General features: G+C 41.5%; 1 protein-coding gene across 3 annotated transcripts in view; it reads right to left on the bottom strand.

The window, feature by feature from the left end:
- The window catches only part of LOC115574947 (vesicle-fusing ATPase), a 42,844-nt gene continuing 22,468 nt past the window's right edge, over positions 1-20,376 (bottom strand). For 2 of the 3 annotated variants that reach the window (XM_030406647.1, XM_030406649.1), the window contains 20 exons: positions 18,589-18,674; positions 15,957-16,056; positions 15,819-15,858; positions 14,533-14,699; positions 14,318-14,425; positions 12,203-12,278; positions 11,467-11,622; positions 10,650-10,849; positions 10,403-10,568; positions 8,728-8,802; positions 7,611-7,798; positions 7,276-7,371; positions 7,016-7,172; positions 6,395-6,528; positions 6,023-6,169; positions 5,630-5,764; positions 5,168-5,281; positions 4,150-4,205; positions 3,775-3,832; positions 1-1,379 (listed from right to left, as the gene is read on the bottom strand). In XM_030406647.1, the coding sequence (XP_030262507.1) occupies positions 3,802-3,832; positions 4,150-4,205; positions 5,168-5,281; positions 5,630-5,764; positions 6,023-6,169; positions 6,395-6,528; positions 7,016-7,172; positions 7,276-7,371; positions 7,611-7,798; positions 8,728-8,802; positions 10,403-10,568; positions 10,650-10,849; positions 11,467-11,622; positions 12,203-12,278; positions 14,318-14,425; positions 14,533-14,699; positions 15,819-15,858; positions 15,957-16,056; positions 18,589-18,674 (2,232 nt within the window). In that variant the 3' untranslated portion in view covers positions 1-1,379; positions 3,775-3,801. The remainder of the gene's footprint in view (positions 1,380-3,774; positions 3,833-4,149; positions 4,206-5,167; positions 5,282-5,629; positions 5,765-6,022; positions 6,170-6,394; positions 6,529-7,015; positions 7,173-7,275; positions 7,372-7,610; positions 7,799-8,727; positions 8,803-10,402; positions 10,569-10,649; positions 10,850-11,466; positions 11,623-12,202; positions 12,279-14,317; positions 14,426-14,532; positions 14,700-15,818; positions 15,859-15,956; positions 16,057-18,588; positions 18,675-20,376) is intronic. The other variant, XM_030406648.1, reaches the window with a different exon arrangement.

Raw genomic sequence — 20,376 nt, 5'->3', positions numbered from 1 at the left:
GACGGTTTTTTTTTCTTGTGCATCAGTGCCTTTTATTGCAATAATACATCTGCATGTTGATATATATGTACACACACACACACACACACACACATACACACACACTACACACATTCACGCATTGTCAATGGTCGGAATAGAACTTTGAGAAGAACTTTGGACAGTAAGCACTGAACACATTACATGAGAAAAAAAAAAGCACACAAATTAACAACCAACCGTCTAAACCCTGGATTCAAACAAGAACCGAAACACACGCACGATCACATTCAAAAGCATGTTCTGTCTCCACACACGCACGCTCACACACACGCACACACACACACACTCACAAACACCCCGACACATGCTGCATAAAGTTCCCCCACACATGCACACGAGCGGACACGGGCTCGAGTTGAGAAAGTACTAAAGGTCTTTTGAGTCGATGTTAAAAGTGCAGAATATATATATGTTTTTTTTAACACTGATGATGCCGTAGCTACACCTAGCTAGACTGAACTGTACTGTACGCTACACAGACAGACAGGCCAACGATCCAACATTTACACTCACTATTACAGTAACCTGGTAACACCTCCAGAGCAATAGGGAAGAAGAATCATACTGATATAGTACGAAATAGACTGATCATTTAAATTATTCTGGTGATATACTGTATTTTTGTCTATATATACTATGTACAGAACATGGAACATGTTACATACAGTATATTTAAAGGGTTAACATTTACACATGGAGCTGCTTCTGTTTTTACAGCCACTACATATTCACTAAAAGCCTCCCACAGATTCACGTCTTAAATACTCAAAGGGTTCTGGGATTCGCGGCGGTTCCGGACGTCTTCTTTTTTTCCCCCCACGGCTCGCGTTTGTGAGGATATACACGTCACACTAACGATAACTACAGCAGGACAAGAGATATGCAACACATACAACAAACACTATAGCGAAAAAAACATACATGGCTTCTTCTTTTTTTTTTGTTATTTTTTTACGCACGATGCACAAAACAGCACTTTTTACAATCATCTATTGCAATTCTTTATTCTTTACAGATAACAGAGTTGTAACAGCACGACTTCCGGGAGATTGCTGCGATATGTTTACGCAAGTGTAGGTTGTCGATGAGTAGGAGGACGCCGACAGGGTTATATCGCCGATGGAAACATGCTGAGATAAAGAGGACCTGTGTGTGCCTCGCTTTGACCAGGTGTGTATTTTTGACTGACGGATGAATGGATCACTGGGTAGGTGGATAAAGGGATGTTCCCCTCTTTTTATCCCCCTCTTCTTCATTTTGTGTCACGGGTGGCTTGCTGATGGTAAGATGGTCGCGTCACTCCCACGCGGCAGATCTACTCGTAGAAGCTGCGATCACTAGGGGAAAAAAAAAAAAAGAAACGGCAGAGAAGAGTTTTAGTATATTGTGGGTTATGTTGCTTTACTTCCCCCCTAATAGAATTCCTATTTAAGATGGGATCCTTTTTTAAAGCAAGCCTCAACAAACCCCAGTGTACTCACACAACACCAGCACAACGCTGGGCGGTGTCTTGAGTAAAACAATAAGTGACGGGCAGCATTTAACAGGCTATAAAACAAGAAGAGAGCCACAACATAAAGCGATTACTCATTGACCTTCTAACACTCCTGCAACTTTGATACTTGATAGGGCTGAATAGATTAGGCTTTGACTCCAGCCATCTACTCGTGGTTAGGGTTGCACCAGCTATGTGTAAATTCAGTACCAGTCTTTTATGTTAAGTCCTTCCTGATTTCACCCATAAAATGTAGGAGATGTCTTGTGTGTACAATTGTACAAATGGATTGCACACATAGGAAAGGCTTTCATGTTGTGTTCACGTCATTAAACAATTCAAGGCAGTCATATGATTACACAATTGGTTGTGTAAAATGGTTAAAGATAACGTGAAATTACAAAATAACGCTATGTTCATTGAAGCAGCTACAAGGAACGTTCATTTTTGCTGATTCTTCGGTATAAAAACCGGTATGAGCAGGTGCTGGCCAGATCATGTTCTTAACCACACAAGGTGGTGGTGCACCTTAACCAGGTGTAACATAAAAAAAGATTTATTTCATGACTTATCCAACAAAATCAAAATCCAACCTGATGACAGCCATTAAGAATGACTATATAAAATGGCAAATCTTCTTGCAGATTTGCTTATGTGGGTCATATAAAGCATAAAATTATAATGGTTTCATAATCAGTTAACACTCTTTATAGTGTGTTTTAAATATCAGTTTCATAGCATTTAACAACAGACTGCCAAGGACATGAACATCAATGGTTGTACATTGTTTAGGGCACTTCCTGTATCGCTACATTCTAGGATGGATATATTTAAGTTTGCAAATATCTATGTTGACGTGCACGCTATTTACACGTTGGAAGCTCTTACTTACTAATTTAATGTCACACAGCTTCAGGTGGACTTCAGTAATGTGTTAATATGTTGCCAACTATATGTTTGTAGCCTCATCCAGTTAACAGCAAACTGTTATGCTAATGGGAAGACACTGTTAATGCAGTATAAATGAAGATAGTATTTCACCTACATACTTTCCATGGTGAAATATGTGTATTTCAGAATGTACATCTTATTTAAATGCATAATAATATCTAGATATTTCCAAACAAATGTTATCTAATAATTAGTCTGACTCTTTAAGCATGTGTTTTTAACTGACACATATTGTGTATTTTTGTGAAATACCGTTTATTCAGCAGCATTTTTGATCAAGTGTAAGGTCACATGTGATGACCACATTACTTCTTTCACTCTTACATCTTAATAAGTCATTTACTAGCAAGCTAACACTATGAAACAGCTATGCTCGTGTGTGCTTTGGTGCAACCCCCTTTTCAATTTAGTGATTATAACTCCCTTAATTAAACACTTAATTAGCATTAATGCTAAGTTTAAATTTACAAGACAGCAAGCCACTCCTGAAATCTATACCTTACTTCAGCTACTGAAATTATATTGAATTAAAAAAAAAAGTTCAACTGTACATAGAAAAACTCAGGTTCACTATGGTGATATGAGTCATACAACTGCTTGCAACAGTAAAACAAAGATGATGGGGAAGTAAAAAAATGAAACAAAAAAAACAGTGCATACATTATACGTTATGAATGACGATGTCAGGGTGTCGCTATGTAAGATCCACATGTTGTACAAGGTTCCCGTGATGCGGTGTGATGTAAACACACAGATATGTGCAGACAGAAGAGCACAGGGCAAGCGTGTCTATTTAACACCATACCACACTTTTGCTCTTAAAAATCACAAGATGAATTTGTAAGAAATAGAATTTTTTTTTTTTTTTAATGCAACCTTTTGCAGTCTGATACAGGAGCAGGAGCTTGTGGTGGCTAATGTTAGCTAACGTAAGCAAACTTTACACAGGTATTGCTGTGATACTGATACCACTGAGCGAATCTGCTGACGTCTGTTTTAGCACTTATCATTGTCACATATGAGCTAGCGAGTCACATAGTCTCGCTTTAAATGTTGACGATGAGTGAGATTGTGTAGAATAAAACATTTGCACCCTCAGTGTAAATGCTTTCCTCTGAAACATAACTCAAACTGTTATTTAAATCTTCTACTCCTACAAAATCCTACAGTTTCAGGAAAAAAAACCAAATGTGTAGATGCTAATCTATGCTAGCTAACTAGGAAGCGACAGGTTTTGTACCTCTAACCTTCAGGCACACATCTCATTGCTTTGCTGTTGACCTTACCCGTGCGAAGCGAGAGTGACCGACAGCTTAAATTCGGATTTGATCGCCTTCATTCAACCTGGTGATTGCAAAATAAAGCCGTTATGGTAAAAAGAGACTGCTGATTGTTAGCCTTTTGTCATCAGCTACTTGCAGTGTGAAAATCTGGTCGTTAAAATGAACATGTGTGATTATGTGACAGTGACCGTGCAAAGTCGGTGATGTTTATGGAAATTACAACATACTGACACATAATGGTCTGAAGAAAATAAGGAGGGAAGAAGGGAGACAGAAAAATGGCCGTAAAATGAGAACAAAATAAAAGGGTTGAGGCAAGTGGTGGCTCTTGACAAGCAGTGAAAGTGAATATGATTGGTGTGGAGCGGTTGTACTCACGCCCCCTCGTCTCTGAGCAGAGACAGGAACTTGGTCACTCTGTAATCCTGGTCCATCTAGAGACGGCAAAAGAAATCAAAGGAAGAGGGAGAGTGAGCGGGCCGTCGACAGTAGAAGCAAAGAATCGTACAAATCATTGACAAATACGGGCCTGCAGTCACAGCAGAAACAGCCTTTCTCAGCATTATGGAGGTCGACTAAAGCAGCATGTAGTAACTAAACTTCCACAGAAAGTGAACCTGTGTGCCTCCGTCAGATGGAGACGTGTTTGTGTTATTCTGCAAATGTCCTATCCTACATGTTTGTTCAGCTGGCAGCATAAAAATGACACACAGTGGCTTCATGGGGTTTTATGCAGTGTTGTATCGACTTCAGTAAAAGTAAAGATATTGTGTTAAAATATCACTACGCTGAAAGTGAAAGCGATCCATAAGAATAGACCTGAATATATCACTTATAACAGCTTTAAAGTGTCTGATAAGTGTCAAAAGACATTTCCTGGCAATAAATACACAAACAGAAAAGTAAAAGTAAATTACACATATATTCATACCTTATACACCATATGTTACATGGCCTGGCTAATTACTGGACCTGATATTCAGCATTTTTTATGGTTAGAGTTAACCTTTTTGGATTGCTGATAAAATTATTTAATTTGCAAATACTTTGGCTTTGATGCAGGACGCAGTCTGCAAAGCGACTAGGAGCTGAAGTAATGAAATAAATCTAGTGAAGAAAAATTACAACATTTACCTCTTAAACTGTACTGGAGTAGCAGAAAATTGTAATACTCAAGTGAAGTAAAGTAAGTGTCAGTATTGCAGAATCGCATGAAAAACCGTATGTTTCCCATTCATGATCATTGCCAGCCCTTCCCCTCCAGAGGATGCTTCAAACACACAGGCTCATAAGACTCTAGTTTTATTCTCTTCGGGTCAGAAAATGTAGAAGCCACCGCATCTTATGCTTTTTTTTTTGCTCCGTCTCGTCACCGCTCTGGCGACTCTCCCCGTACCTGCAGCGACATCTCGATGAGCACGAGGAGCTTCTTGATGCCGATCCAGACCCTCTTCCCTTTGAGCTGGTGTGCGATGTTAGCCCGCTCTTTATCTGTGAAGCTCCCCAGCAGCTACGGAGGGAAAACAAAGGGAGATGGAGATTTTCATTACTGCTTCCAAGACCCTCCAACCAAAACGCAGAATAAAGAAAGAGCGCCGCTGAAAACCTTCAATCTTTGGACAAGGTTTATACCACTTACATTTTTCCAGTCTATAAATATAATGAATGTAGTTTTTTTTTTCTCAAAGCTTACACAAAGGTTACAAGGTCGGTTCTTTCGAGGCTGCGTGTGTGCATCAGTGTGTGCTCTTGAGAAAAGGAAGTGGTGGTGTATAATTCATCACATTCATTCCTGTGTCCTTGTATGACAGCACAATTATAAGTGTGTGTGTGTGTGTGTGTGTGTGTGTGTGAATACCTCTAAAGCGTCGACCAGCTGCTCCCCAGTAGAGATGTTGGGGATGTGGATGGTGGTGCTGAAGGCGTCCAGCATCTCCATCTCCTGCAGCACGTCCTTCCTGCTGGTGGTGCCGATGATGAGCAGCTTCCGACCCTGCAGGAGGAACACGTGACTCGGTTTATCCTTTGTTGATTAAAAGGCAAACCATTGAGAACACCGGCTAAATTATATTATTTGCCGAAGCAGAAAAACACTGACAGAAAACGTATCCTATAAACTGAAAAAAAAAAAACGTCAAGGGAAAAAGTGAACCGCCCCCCGATTCAAGGAGGCCTGGGACGACACAAGATAAAGAGACAAGAGACGACGAGGGATTTGTCGTAACGCGCCTGGCTGCAGGTGCACTCTGACCTTTGGCGGGGCTTTCTTCAGCAGCACCAGCAGAGCCTGAAGCACCAGGTTGGAGAAGCGAGGTCCGATGGGGACGTAGTCCAGCAGGCGCTCGATGTCGTCCACCACCACGCAGCTGAGCTGCGACTTATATGCGTCATCAAAGACCTGGAACAGAGGGAGGATGGAGAGAGAGAGACGAATGGTCAAAGGAAAAACAGATGGGGAGAATGCAGGAAGGCATAAATGAATTAAAAAGCAAAATGAGGAGTCAGCAGTGAAAGAGGAGGAGCAGTTAAACAGATCAGATCGTTCCATGAGCCGTTGTTTACATGCAAACGCTCTGTTGTTTTGCTGTCAGACTATAAGGGCTGAACACACTGCGGCATGTACCTTTTTGATTGCCTGGCACTTTGAGATCTCCGAGCTTCCAATCATCTTGTCTGGAGAGCAGATCTTAATGAAGGGGAACTGCGAGTCCTCTGCAATCTTCGCTGCCAAGGCTGTCTTTCCACTGTGTGGCGGACCTGACGGTGTGTGTTGAGAGCAGAGGAGAGGGTACAATTTACTGCCCGACAGTGTGTGTTTGTATTTGTGTGTGTGTGAAAAACATGATTTTTTTTTACATGAATCATTTCAAACGCTTGTCTATGAGTTTGTCCTAAAATAAACAGACAGTTAACTGTATGGCTAACGATACAGGAAGCTACATTAGGGTCAACCTGCTGTTTTTTTTTTTTTACATGTGTCCATGCAAGAGATGTAGCAGTAAACTGGAAGACATCGTTTGTATCTGCAATTGCAAGATGAAACAACTCTATGAATTTGAATATTCTGAACTTGAATGTTACAGTGATCTGTACTGATCTGACTGCTCTGCAACATGAACTGAACTGGAAATTGTATCAATATCGGCTAAACAATGAGGATCGCCAGAATTAACCGACTAACTTCTTTTGCTGAACAACACTCTGAACTCAGTAAATGCTTTCGTGTGCGCCTCTGATCCCTTACCCTCCAATAACACAGCCACCAGCGGTGTGCGGTCGCTGTTCTTGGTCTGCTGTACCAGCAGCTCTCCATCATCCAGCACGTGAGTGACTGGGTCACCCCATTTAATGATGCCGTTCATGATATAGCTGGCATAATCCTCCTGGTTTGTACCGAACGCCTGGATGAAAAAAAAAAACAACGAGAGGGAGTGTTGAGAGCTGTGTGTTGCCACGTCATTTTGCAGGATATGACGCTGTGATCTAATAAGACCTGGTACGTACAGGTTTGATGTCGTTGTTAAGGGATCCCATGAAGTCGTCTCTAGTGACCTGCAGCTTCTCAGCCCTCTCCATGTCCACTTCCACTGTAGATGTAGCCTGAAGAGAACGCACACAAACAGCTGCATCAACATAATGTCAGGTTAAAGGGTCGCTCCACTCATTTAAGTCATCACAAGGAGGTGGACATGACGCTGTTTAAAATAAAAACGTATAAAATAAAATCTTACAAACAATTTTTTAAAAACCGTTACAGTGGATATATATTACAGTAGGTATTGATGACTACAGTAGCGTCCCATCCCAAACCCTTTGTGTATTTGAAAGTGCCAGGTGACCTTGATGTGTCGGTTCATGGCGGTTGACTGAGCGGCTCTGACCAGCCCCTCCAGCTCAGCACCGCTGTAGTTCTTAGTCTCGGCTGCCAGCTCCTTGATGTCCACGTCGCCGGCGAGCAGGTTGAAGCCTCTCATCTTGGTGGTGTGGATGTTCAGGATCTGGACGCGGCCCTTCTCGTCAGGCAGACCTGGAGGTTAGACAGTGAAGAAGGGGCGGAGGAGAAGACGGACACAGGTGTGGAAAGGCAGGGATGGAGCGTCGAGTTGTGACAGAGGGAGAGAGGGAGATTGAAAGATCAGAGGAGGTCATCAGAATATATATATAAATGGGAAATAAATAACATAGCACTCATACTGATGTCTCTATCCACCCATTTGCTGTAACACACTCAATTGCATTAATTACACAATGAATTAGTTGCACTTAATTAAACACAGAAATGCTGAAAAATGTATGTATATGTATATTCTGTGTCAGCGTACAAAGATTTTTTTTTAAAAAGGTCACACATGGAAGCATGTCTTCCTCTATGACAAGCATGTAACGGCTGGTTTAAGACGAGCAGAAGTGTTGATAATTATAATATTAAGAAGTTTGAATCATGTGAACTTCTGCGTAACATCATGCAATTATTATATTTTCTTTATTTGGACGGATATTACAATCATGATATGATTCATAGTAAGTGGGAATGATCCATTATGCGTCACGTTACGTTTTCGATCCAACAAAGTGGAGTAAAGCTGATGTTACACTGCTGTCCTACAACACTTTATGGTGCTCCGTAGATAAGCTCTTGTTTTTGAAGGAAAGGTAAGGCCGGAGTTTTCTTTTCTTATAAGAAAACAGACTTATTTGGTTTTTCATATGGCGACCAATTTAGAATCGCATTCACGTGAATCTTTGCGATCCCGTTATATATAGAAAAATGCATGAAACAATGCGCAAGGCTTCTCACTTGCACAGTTCAGGAGGCTTTCGTGAGAAACCACCTAACACCAGAGGTGACATTTCAGCACGCTGAGGTCATGGTTATGGATGAGGGATTCTATCTTTAACCCTTCCGATGTCAGGCTGAGCTGTTTCCAGAGAAAGGGGAGGAAGCTGAACACTCACTGATCTCCATCTTGACCTCAAACCTGCCGGGCCTCATCAGGGCGTCGTCTATCAGGTCAGGCCTGTTGGTCATACCTGCACAGGGAGAGGAAACAACAGTGAGATAATGACTGAGAGGTGAGGGAGGGCAGGAGTGTGTGACGGATGCTGGCTGGTATTAACTGGGTGGAATCCATTTCTGCGCTGGTACATAGAATAACCTTAAGATATTAGAAACTGACTTTATATGGAGTCAAAAAGTGCAATGGATGACCTCTCGCACACATTGCACATATTACATGTATTCAATATCATAATCTTGATCTTGTTTCATATGGAAACCTCAGTATATTAATCATAATCAAGTCAAAATTCTGAATATTGCACATTTTGGGGACAAAGGTCAAGAATGTGACCAAAACGAGCTCTTTAAAGCCAACAATGGGCCTCATGCAGGAGACACTTACTGCACACAGACTTGTTCTAAAGATGGACCTGCAAGCGATCTACTTCATCTATTTCATTCCATTTCATTACTAACTCTACTCTGGAGACACATCGCTGGCTTTTTAATTATTTGTTCTTTACAGGAGATTGTTTCAGTCCCACAGGATGGCGCAGAGCTGACAGCCTTATGTAATAATTCAAGTGAAGGGGACTGTGTTAATGATCCAATCTCACAAGTGCACACCTGTTCATGCACAGATGGCGCTCATCAAGTTGAAGTGAGCGGTTAATGAGAGGTTGCTGAGTCTGACTTGGAAAACTCACGGGACAAACCTCAGGGTGAGACGCAGGAGAGATTTAGCAGGGATGATGTTTAGCAAATTCAACTTTTCCCCATTACAGAGGAAAGTAAAAGTGTGGGTGCCTGTCTGATAATGATATTATTGGCCAAGATGTCTAACCTGTTCAAAAAGAGCAACAGCGAATTTAATTTGGATTAGAATTATCGATATTCGTTGAAAGAAAACCAAAAAAAACTCAATTGAAAACATCACATTTATGCAGACAGATTACTTGTGTCATCCGTTTCTCAAGTCAAGTCTTTAAAATCCAAGTCCAGGTTGAGTCTTAAGTCATTCATTTGCCGTCAAGCCAAGTCGCAAGTCATGATGTATTTGTAAAATTGATGTGTTTATTGTCATAAATGTGGTGTAAATCAGCTGGAACAGTGTGTTCAAACAGCTTCTAACTGCTGAGATGTGAGACACACTTCAGAGACGGAAGCAGACGGGCTGGCACAGTGATGCCGCGACAAACTGACACTTTTTTTTTACAAAGATTGAGGCAACTTCATGTTCTTAGAGCTGTCCACTTGTGATTGATCAGACCACTTAGTCCCATCATCGGCTGCGTTGATGACGGTGGCTGTGGCTAGTGCTGCCTTACGCGGTGCTCTAAAACAGCATTTCACACTGAAAATACGCAGGGAAAATAAATACCACTTGGAAGTTAACAGCCTGGTGGCCGTTTCAAAAAAGCCATTTGCAAGCGTTTCACAACTGATTGTCACTCCCGGCTAACAGAGAACAGCTGGGCTCCTGCGCGCTCATGCGTGGGTTGAGAGTGCGCTCTTTGACTTGATCGGTGAGGTGCGTGTGAAACGTGCCTCTGCTCTCTAATCACTGTGATGCATCGCAAAGCTGGTGAGGATGGAGAACGGGGTGAATCGGTCCCCTGTGATGCTACTGACCGATGACCAGGATGTTGTTCAGTTGCTCCACGCCGTCAATCTTAGACAGAAGCTGGTTGACCACGGTGTCGTGCACGCCTGTGCTGCTGGCGCCCGTGCCTCTCTGCTTGCAGATGGCGTCCAACTCGTCGAAGATGATGATATGGAGCCCGCTGTTGGCTCCCAGCTGGGGACGGGACAGGTGGAGTTTAACAATCGATCAGTTCGGTTTGGTTATTCTAACGAACACGTGGAAACACGCGCTCACCCTCTTCTGCTCCTCCTCTGCGTCGGCGAACAGCTTGCGGATGTTGGCCTCAGACTCTCCCACGTACTTGTTGAGGATCTCCGGGCCGTTGACGATCTTCGGCTCGCGGGCGTTGAGCATCTTGCCAATCTGCCTGGCCATCAGAGTCTTACCACAGCCAGGAGGCCCGAACAGCAAGATACCCTTCACGTGCTTGCAGCCTGGAACAGAGAAAAAAAGGCGTGGGTACGGCACGCGATGAAAGGGAGGGGTAAAGGACGAGGGAGAATGAAATGGAAGGAAAAAGAGTGAGATGGGGGAAAGGAAAAGTGTGAGAAGAATGAGAAAGGAGGAAGTCAGAGGAAAAAGCAGGGATGGGGCAGGAGAGGAGGGAAAGACATTGAGAGAAAATGTATGCAGGTTATAAAATGGTTTGATGTGTTTAAAACCAGAGGGAGCAGCAACCAGGTTAATAAAATGAATCATAAAACCAATGAATAAATTGTATGTTATTGTCTGCGTGTGGTTTTTATTACATGAGAAAAAAAGAAAGCTGTGACTGACCCTGTCTCCTGCATTATATTACATTTGGCTACCACGGGGAGTACGCACTATAAAACTGTATTAGCAAGGTCGGGTTATCCAAACTAAATGCTCCATCAGTTATGTCAAATACAAGTTTTTACGATAAGAACGTGCACTTGTTGGTTAAAATATAAGCATGTATGTCTTATGGAAAGAGAGACATTTGAAATCGAGTGCTTACAGAGGAAAGCAGAGACATAAAGACAACCCAAAAAAAGGATGTTGGACATCAGAAAATATGAAAAAAACTCACCCATCTGCTCCACAATGTCCGGAGGGAAGACTCGGGAAGCAAAGGCTCTGCGGAAGATGGCGGAGAATTCCTTGTCCAGACCTCCGATTCCCATCTTCTCAAAGTTCCAGTCAGGGTTGATGATTGTCTGTCGTGCCTCCTTGGTCTTTGCCTTACCTTGTTAAAACACAGAAAGAAACGACGTCACCAGAACGTCGCAGATTTAGATTTTTAAAGCACGTGACTACGTGAGGATAGGGGAAGGTATTTCTTAAAGATTCTGAAAGTAAGTAAAGCATGTTCACGTTGATGGAAAGGAAAGGGGCATTTCTGAGGAGCTCAACAATTATTAATCAAGAACCACGAAATGTAAGTTAGGTTTGCTGCCTTTTCCTTAACAGACAGTGGAACAGAGTCCTATGAGGTGAAGTGTGAGACACAGTGAGAGAATACTGCTGTGTGTTCTTACTGCCATCCTGTGGAGGAAGTGGATAAGGAAGGGTTGCATGACGAGGCCCTCATATTGTTTAAGCAGAGAGTTTACCACATTGGTTGTACAGCATTGCAATATCTTAGCCTTAAAAAACACGACACATTTATAAAATCGTGCCAAGAAAAGCTGCGAAACAGACATCCTGGCCACACTTGTCCCTTATAACGTAGTGACATTTCTTTTCTTTTCTCAGTCCCTCAAATCCCAGATCTTGAGCTCAAAAATGTTTCGGGAAATGTAGCAACGTTTAGGGAGAAAACATACCGACTAGTGTGAGGGATGAACTCTCTGCCTTCTCAAAAATCACTTGGCTGTTGCCCACCATCAGCCCGATGTCGATCTGTCAGAGAAAACAAGGTTACAATCGGTCTGAACCCCACTCACAGAACCGGCCTTCCCAGCTTCATTCATTCATTAGCTTACTTTGAATACGACACAAACAAGACAAAGGGCACCACAAAATCCTACATCTAGAAAATGCAACCAATAATAAAAAATGTCTGATGTATTATTTGCACCATTTTTGTCCTCTGAGTGTTTATATTTTCATCAAGCTTGTGTTTCTACCTCTCTAGGTTTTGTAGCCCTAGACTGTTGTGTTCTGACTCTTGTATATGTGTGTCCTTTGCCTCATTCTGCATTTGGAGTGTTTGGGGTTTGTTAGGGCTGCATGCTATGGCAAAAAATTTAAAATCAAATTGTGATTTTGACATACACTGCAAAAAAAAAGTCCCCATCTGGATTTAACCAAGCAAATAGGTAAGAGCCTTACATAAGATAATTACTGCAGTGATTAATGTGTTTCAGCTGGCAACACGTTATTAAACTCTGACTGATGCACTGAGTTGCTTCTCATTCTCATTCCTCCTAACAACCATGTCAGAGGACATATCCTGCGGATCAAATTATTGGCCTGCATCAGACAAAGAAATCAAGGAGATTTATGAAACTAATAAATTGGAGTTAAGAACTGTCCAACACGTTACTAAAACCTGGAAGGTTTAACTAAGCACTTCCGTCTGGGTGGATATAAATGTTGTGACATTGCATAAGCGTGTGGTTGTGGTTCAGGGGTAGAGCCAGCGTCTTGTTCTGGTAAGGTCGCTGGTTTGATTCCCCTGGTCAGCCTGTCGAAGTGTCCTTGGGCAAGTTACTGAACCCCAAACTGCTCCTGATGTGCTGGTCGGCACCTTGTATGGCAGCCACCACCAAAAATGTACGAATGTATTTATTACTGTAAGTAGCTTTGGACAAAAGCTGGGCAGCGTTACAATTATGATACAATCCAGGATTAGTCGGGGTGATGATTTTTGCGTAACAATTTCCTTTTCACTAATAAAAGATCTATTATTATTGTATTTGTCAGAGTGTGGACCAAACAAAGACTTCTTACATCTGGAGAACTTCTAAAGAAGATTTGTAGGCCAGGATATGGCTGCAGCACTACAGTGCTAATGTTTTTTTTTCACACATTTGACCCTTATCAACAAATTACTTATAACTGATATTACACTAAGCTATGCTGAGATTTGGATTATATTTTGATTAACTGTGCAGCCTAGCATTTCTGAATCGGGAGTTGCAAGTTGCAAAATGTTGTAGTTTTTTTTATTGTTGTATTCTTGGATCTAACTTACATGATTAGACTTTTGCACGCGAGTGCATTTTGTCCTCAGAGGCCACCGTATTAAAATGCATGAATAAATAATGAGCTAAATTGCAAAATGAGTGGGTAGGAAGCTCATGTGTATTAGAGAGGTATTTGGGAGTTTATGAGGAACATAAAAACGCTGTTTAAACAAGAGACAAATTATTCACCAGAGGCCATTCAGCTGAGGCAGTACATGGTGAACATCAGACATATCATTCACCAATGTATGCCACTGTAATGATTCCATCCCTGTGAATTATTATGAGCAGTGTATGCTGCGCCTGAAATCTGGGCCATTACGTTTCTGACAACTGTTTCATTTCAGGCTGAATCTCAATAAGGTGTTAATTAGAGTTTGATTGCAGAAGGCTAATGGTATTACTCCAATTTACACGTAACAAATCAACAACCTCATCCGACAAAAGGGAATGGAGCAGAGGCAAAATGACATGTAATATCACAACGTCCCACTGCTGGGAGAACTGAGTCACAGTGACAGTCCCAGCTTGAAGAGATCACTGACAGTGTCAGCTTTTATAGCAGAGTGACAAAATTTGTGTTGCAACAGAAACCTGCCTTTAGTGGAGTTTCAAAAACCACAAACCCACTACTCTATAATAGCCTCATTTGACAAATGCTTGTAAATGGTGATACTGTGATCTTAGTGTTTTGCTGGTTTTGAGGATAAATCTCAAAGCACACATCAACCTCAGCATGCAGTCAGGTACCTTCTGTTTCTTTCCAGAGGCTGGTTCTCCTTTCAGGATGCTGGCATCCATGGCCTCGATGTCCTTTACCATCAAGCCAAACAGCTTGTCACAGAAACTGAACACGAGCTGCGAGAGGGAGAAAAACAAGAGGATGATCAAAAAGCCTTCGGAGAAACAACTTAATGTGCGCAGCCGTGTCTGTGTCTGCGTGTAGATGTTTTGGGGAAATGAACCTGCTGGGTGACAGAGAAGCTCTGGTTATTGAACTGTTGGATAAACTCGGCAGCCATCCTGTCTGAGTCATACGGGGAGGAGTCGGTGCTCTTCTTTTGCAGGAAGTCAATTTCGATTGTCATGGCGCCAATGCACTGCTTGGACTTGTCAAAGTTGTAGTTGGATACTGAAGGGACAGACAGGGACAAGTTCAAGATTCACTGGATGGGCCGAGAGCATAGGCCACAACAGCAGCAAAAGATACCTGAACACAACATTTAAATAAATGAATGTAACACACACACACACACACACACAAAAACAGCTAAGATAAGTGATACGTTTATGTTAGTATAATTATAATAATAGTATTCATACTATAATACTAACACTAAAGTATAGATGACTGAAAATAAAAAATTCTAATAATTAAAAAAAATAAATGAGTCAATAAATAAATATGTCATTAAATGCACCAAAGGAATATAATACAGAAATAACTACTGAAACAAATACAGTAAGTGAGTAATTACATTTCAAAATGAAGACATTTATTACTAAATGGAAAATAAATGGGAAAGTAATTAAACAGTTGAATAGTTAAATAAATACAGATGACAGATACAGCACATTAAAGCAGAAAGATCTATTTATAGATTAATAAATGTCCACATTTTTTCCATTTTATTTTTTGTACATTTAATGGCATATCAATTTATTCACTGAACCATTCATTTATTTATCTGTCATACTATTTTTGATTTGGCAGTTTCAGTCCTCCATACAAACAATCCCTGCCCTGCAACACAAAAATAATTCTGCTCCTTTATTTACTTATCTATCTTCAATTGGTGAAAAATGCTAAATTAATTTCCTTGAACATGTAGCTTCATCCTCATAATATCACGTATGTAGCTACCATAGAGCATTTTAGATTGTTTCGTTTTTCTGTAACAATCCGCTCTCAGTTAACATTAGCTTATTAAGTTAACTAAAGATGGAAATATTTCAGTAAAAGTGGCATATCAGCTGGCGTACGAACTTGACTGTTGCCAGTTAGAGATGAGAAGCCGTCGTTTCTCTACCATCGCCTGAAATCATGAGACACACACTGCTCCAGAAATAACTCTGTATTTCAGGTGCTAGTCAATCACTTCAGTGAGTGCTGTTCCGAAACTATAATGACAGGCATTGCGACATTATCACAGGAAGGTGGGGCTTAGCACGTGTCAATTATGGCAAAAGACCTGTGATATTCTGCTTGTATAGTCAAGAATCTAGAGCAGCAGTGAGATAGGGATCATACCTTCCACCTCCTGGCCGATGGAGAGACCGGCCCATTTCCTCTACAAGAGAGATGAGTGACAGAGAAATCAAGAATTGAGCATTGAGCTGACAAGTAGTCGTTAACAATGTGTGTGTCACTGCACATGAGTGTGTGTACCTGCGGCAGGCTGAAGGCGATGCTTCCAGCTGACACAGTATGGTGGGTCTTGACTGTGAACACAAACTTGTGATTGGGTGTGGTCTTCACAGTCACATGTCTGCAGAGACAGGAGACAGCTGGTTAGTTCTTGTGTCATCATGAATCACTGATGTACTGACTTAATGCGGTTTAACGCTGCTAACTCATCTCACTCAGTCGATTTATCTTATTTGACCATTCACAGTCGGATGTTTTCTTTTCTGCTCTATTTTTTTGTTTTAATCTCAACTTCTACATTTCAATCTTCTCCCCCTGTAGCTACTCAGAAATGTTTATGGTGTGCCTCCCCTGAGTTGCTATGGAGGGATTAAAGCTGCATGAATAGATTGTTTAGCCGAAAAATGTGGCAAACTATTGTCCTTACCCATCCAGCAGATGTAGAGTAAAATTAGCATTTAGTCAAGAGTTGTCTTTCTGTCCAATACTTAGTCCCCTTTTTGCTCCTTTTTTGGTCTCCACCTTAGCTGCTAAATGCTTCACTATCCTCAAGCAACGGCTACTTGCTAACTGTGTCTGCTGTTTGGCAGGTAGCTGCATGCTAAAAACACCAAGGCAATTATCCAACACAACGTACAATGGGGTTTTTTGTCATTGTTTTTTTATTGTTGATTCTAGGAGGGGAGGAAAAGCACACCCACATGCATCACAGATGAGCGTGTCTAGAGAGCACGCAACACTTTTTAATTGGCCAATTTCATGGAGGCATTATCGAACAGTTGTGCTCATGATCGTTACTAGGATACTAGTACCTTCGCCTGCCATAATGGACAAAGCTGCCTTCAGTAAACACCCTATAATGTTTATGAATGCACAGCATTGCATCGTGTGTTATTTAATACTATGAAAGCAGACTATGCTGCGATCCATTCAGTATGCTCAGTATACTATTGACAGCACCAACATTACTGCTTGGTAGCAGTGAATGATAAAGACAAGGCTGCAGTTGCCATGGCAGCAATAAATATAGGACAAACTCACTAGTCTCAAAATGAGACTGAGATGAATTTTTTTTTTAATTAATGTGTGCATCAAAATGTATACTGCCACCAAACAGGATCTAATTGCGTGCAGCACATAATGGATTCCTGTTGTCAGTCAGCAGCTCAGTCTCAGTATTACAGAGCTTCGACACACCACGAGATAAAAGCAGCGCGAACACGACGACATCTGAAGTGTCTGAATGCTTATCACGCCGCAGAGCGAAAAGCCAGCTGGAGAGGCTTTTATTTCACTGTGACACCAAAAGTAATTCGCACACACACACACACACGCACACACACACACACACACATAAAAGAGGGTGTGTGTAACTGCACACTTTTATTTTCACATTTTATTTCAATTAGAGAATAGACTGAGATAACATGAATAGCCATAGTGCTTTCAAAAGTTTCTGTTTGACCTTAATGGTGCCAAAAAGCCTTGTCTCACAGTGAAAGACAGTCTAAAGACTTACCAAAAAACATGTTATTCTTATGATGTTTTCCTTATTAATCAAACCCCCTTTTGGATTCTATTAATTTCATTTTTTTTTTGTAATGACACGTGATTGCCCCCCTTTTTTCTTATTGTTGCTAGGGGGAGTCCACCATTAATCATATCCAAGCATATATGACATACATGGTAAATGATGCAAGTTCTTCAGCATTTACTGTACCACATTTTTATCATACTGATCCAATCCTACACGTTTTCTGGTTAGGTCAGATCAGTTAGATCAGAAAGTGCTCATATGGGTTGTTTAAAGGCAAATCAAAAATGTTTTGTTCTTCAGTTTGGAGGACTTTTTCTTGTGTTTAACTTCTTGTGCTGGTGAGTTAGGCTGAAAAGATTGTGTATTTGTACATCAAGTCACCAATCACTGTGGGCAATATCGACTCATACCGATAACCAATCACTGATCAAATGGATGTTGTTAGCTGCAGTTGCTGTTAGCTCTCATGCTGTTGGGCTTGAAACAAATGCCTTTATGCTGCCCCCCCCTCCCCCAAATGATGAATTAAACTTCATACTTTCAGACTGCTCTGATTACAATGGAGCATCGGTCTTCTCATGCTGTTACCATAGTTATCTCACTCTTCACAGCTCTGTGTCCCTGCTAGTTATAATCACTGGCTGGCCTCGCAGTCAAATACGCCTGGCCGGCAGGCCCCTCACCTATATAATATAATGAACTGGTTAAACCAAGAGGGCATCGAAAAACGTATAGATATTGGCACAAGGATGGCTAGTCAGCTGTTAGCAGCCAGCAGCAGAGTTTGTGTGTCTGTAGTGTGTGTGTCTGTAGTGTGTGTGTCTGTAGTGTGTGTGGTTGTGGCATTTTAAGCGGCACAGAGAGAAACCGTCTCGAGTGTTTATCAGCTCTTCTGATCGGGAGCACCCTTAACAAAAACGTTGAATGATGAGCGCACAATGCAAGTCGTGCAGCCTCACATCAGATTGTTGACTGTGACCTTTTGGATGGATGACAGGTGTTTAGGCTGGTGGATTGATGGGTGTTTGGATGGACGAGAAAACCCCTGCAGAGATTGTCGGGTATGTGCCTGTATAGAGGAACGCGATGATAAATAGGAGGATACTGATCACTCACTGTCCTGACTGCAGATCCTTCTCGCTCACCACGGCACAGTTAGTCAGCGACAGCTCATCTGTCGGGCATCGCGCCGCTTGCATGGTCTGTGAAGGGAAAGACAGAGGAGGATGGGAGATTAAAAAAAACATTAGCTAAAAGATATTGAGCACATTTTCATTCCAGGAGAGAACACATTTGTGATAAAAACCCATTTATGTTGTTGTACAACTAGCAATAATGTTAAATGTTAATAGAACATTTGGGATCTATATCGGCTGTTTTCTGGCTCGTAAAAGAATAAAATCTGTATTGTGTTAGCTTATTTTTCACTTCGCACAGGAAAAACATTATCCGCTCTCTGCACCAACAACACACTTTTTACGTATAGACAGTGTAAGAAGTCAGGTGTATGTGCACACTTAGACGAGATCTGCGATTTAAACAATAACTGTTCAGCTGATTGGAAGCAGAATCATGTCATTTTGTCAGGATTTCAAAATTTAAAATGACACATCTACCACCCTTCCCTGCGTGTTGTAGGTGTTGAGCCGGCCCAGACACACCTGATTCAAACGATTAGCTCCTTATCAAACTCTGCTGAGTCCCGATAACGACCCGTTCATTTGAATCAGGCGTGTCGGGACAGGGAAACGTCTAAAACATGCAGGGCAGGGGGCCGACGGGTCTTTCTGTGTGCCTGATGTACAACAAGCAAGTAGCACACTGATTAACAATCTCCATACTTGTGATTATCTTTCTCCCATATGGACTTCCACGGTGGAGCTAATTGTGCTGCATTGCTAACACATATGCATATCGCTAAAAATAGCAAAAAACAACAACAAAAAAATGTTCCAATGAGTAATGATGGGAATTGAGCTCTCCACCCCCCTTTGTGTCTTGTTGCCTCACCGTACCTTAACATGGAAAATTGATTCAAAATTTATACGGGTCACAAACTTCAGGACTCTACTGACCTTTCACTGACCTGACCTTGAACATTTTCACAAACTAGCAGTTTACATTTGGGTAAATTTTTGGCCATTTCATAATTTGTGTTTATTTGTTCAATATTCAGCTGTTCACTGTGGGTGAGTGGGGGAGGACACGGAGCTGGAAGATGTTAACATTTCTCTCAATCTTGATTAAAATACCACGATTATCAACAAGAGCAACAGCCAACCCCCTCATAAGCTCCACTGTCAATTTTGAGCCTACATTTCTGGAGGAGAGCCAGTCCAACTTTTCTAACTCATTACCATTCCCTCATTTTTTTTACTCTACATAAATCAAATCGTGTTCAGGAGCACCTGTCGCTTATGATATCAAAATTAGGCAAAAATGTATAAAGCAAGCTGAATATTCTTAAAATTATCAAGTTGAATCAACAGTTGTTCAGTCATGCAGATACACAGACTTGCCTTCCCTTTCCCTTTCTCAGTCTGACAGGAACACTTCCAGCTGTGGCTGCTGCCGGAGCCATTTTGTGTCAAAGTCAGTACAGAGACTACACCTGAGGCAGCTCTTGGTGACGTTCGACTGCTGTAGTGAATGCACTACAGCAGGAACTGAATCCAGTACAAGCCTTCATTGTAGCTTATTATCATGAAAACAAACAACCACTTTATTATTCAATATGGACACACAGTTTCCATCCTGAATATTCTCTTCAACCTTTAAAACAGAGGGGTCTCTGTAGACTTTTAACTCTCAGAAATGCACACAGGGAGGTCTGCTGATATGTATGTGATACTTCCATAAATCATTTAATGAGTTGAAAGTAGTTTCAATGCAATGATTTAACTT

The sequence above is a fragment of the Sparus aurata genome, chromosome 23 (genome assembly GCF_900880675.1).
Source record: "Sparus aurata chromosome 23, fSpaAur1.1, whole genome shotgun sequence".
In the NCBI taxonomy this organism is placed as follows: domain Eukaryota; kingdom Metazoa; phylum Chordata; class Actinopteri; order Spariformes; family Sparidae; genus Sparus; species Sparus aurata.
This window is presented reverse-complemented; position numbering and strand designations above follow the sequence as displayed.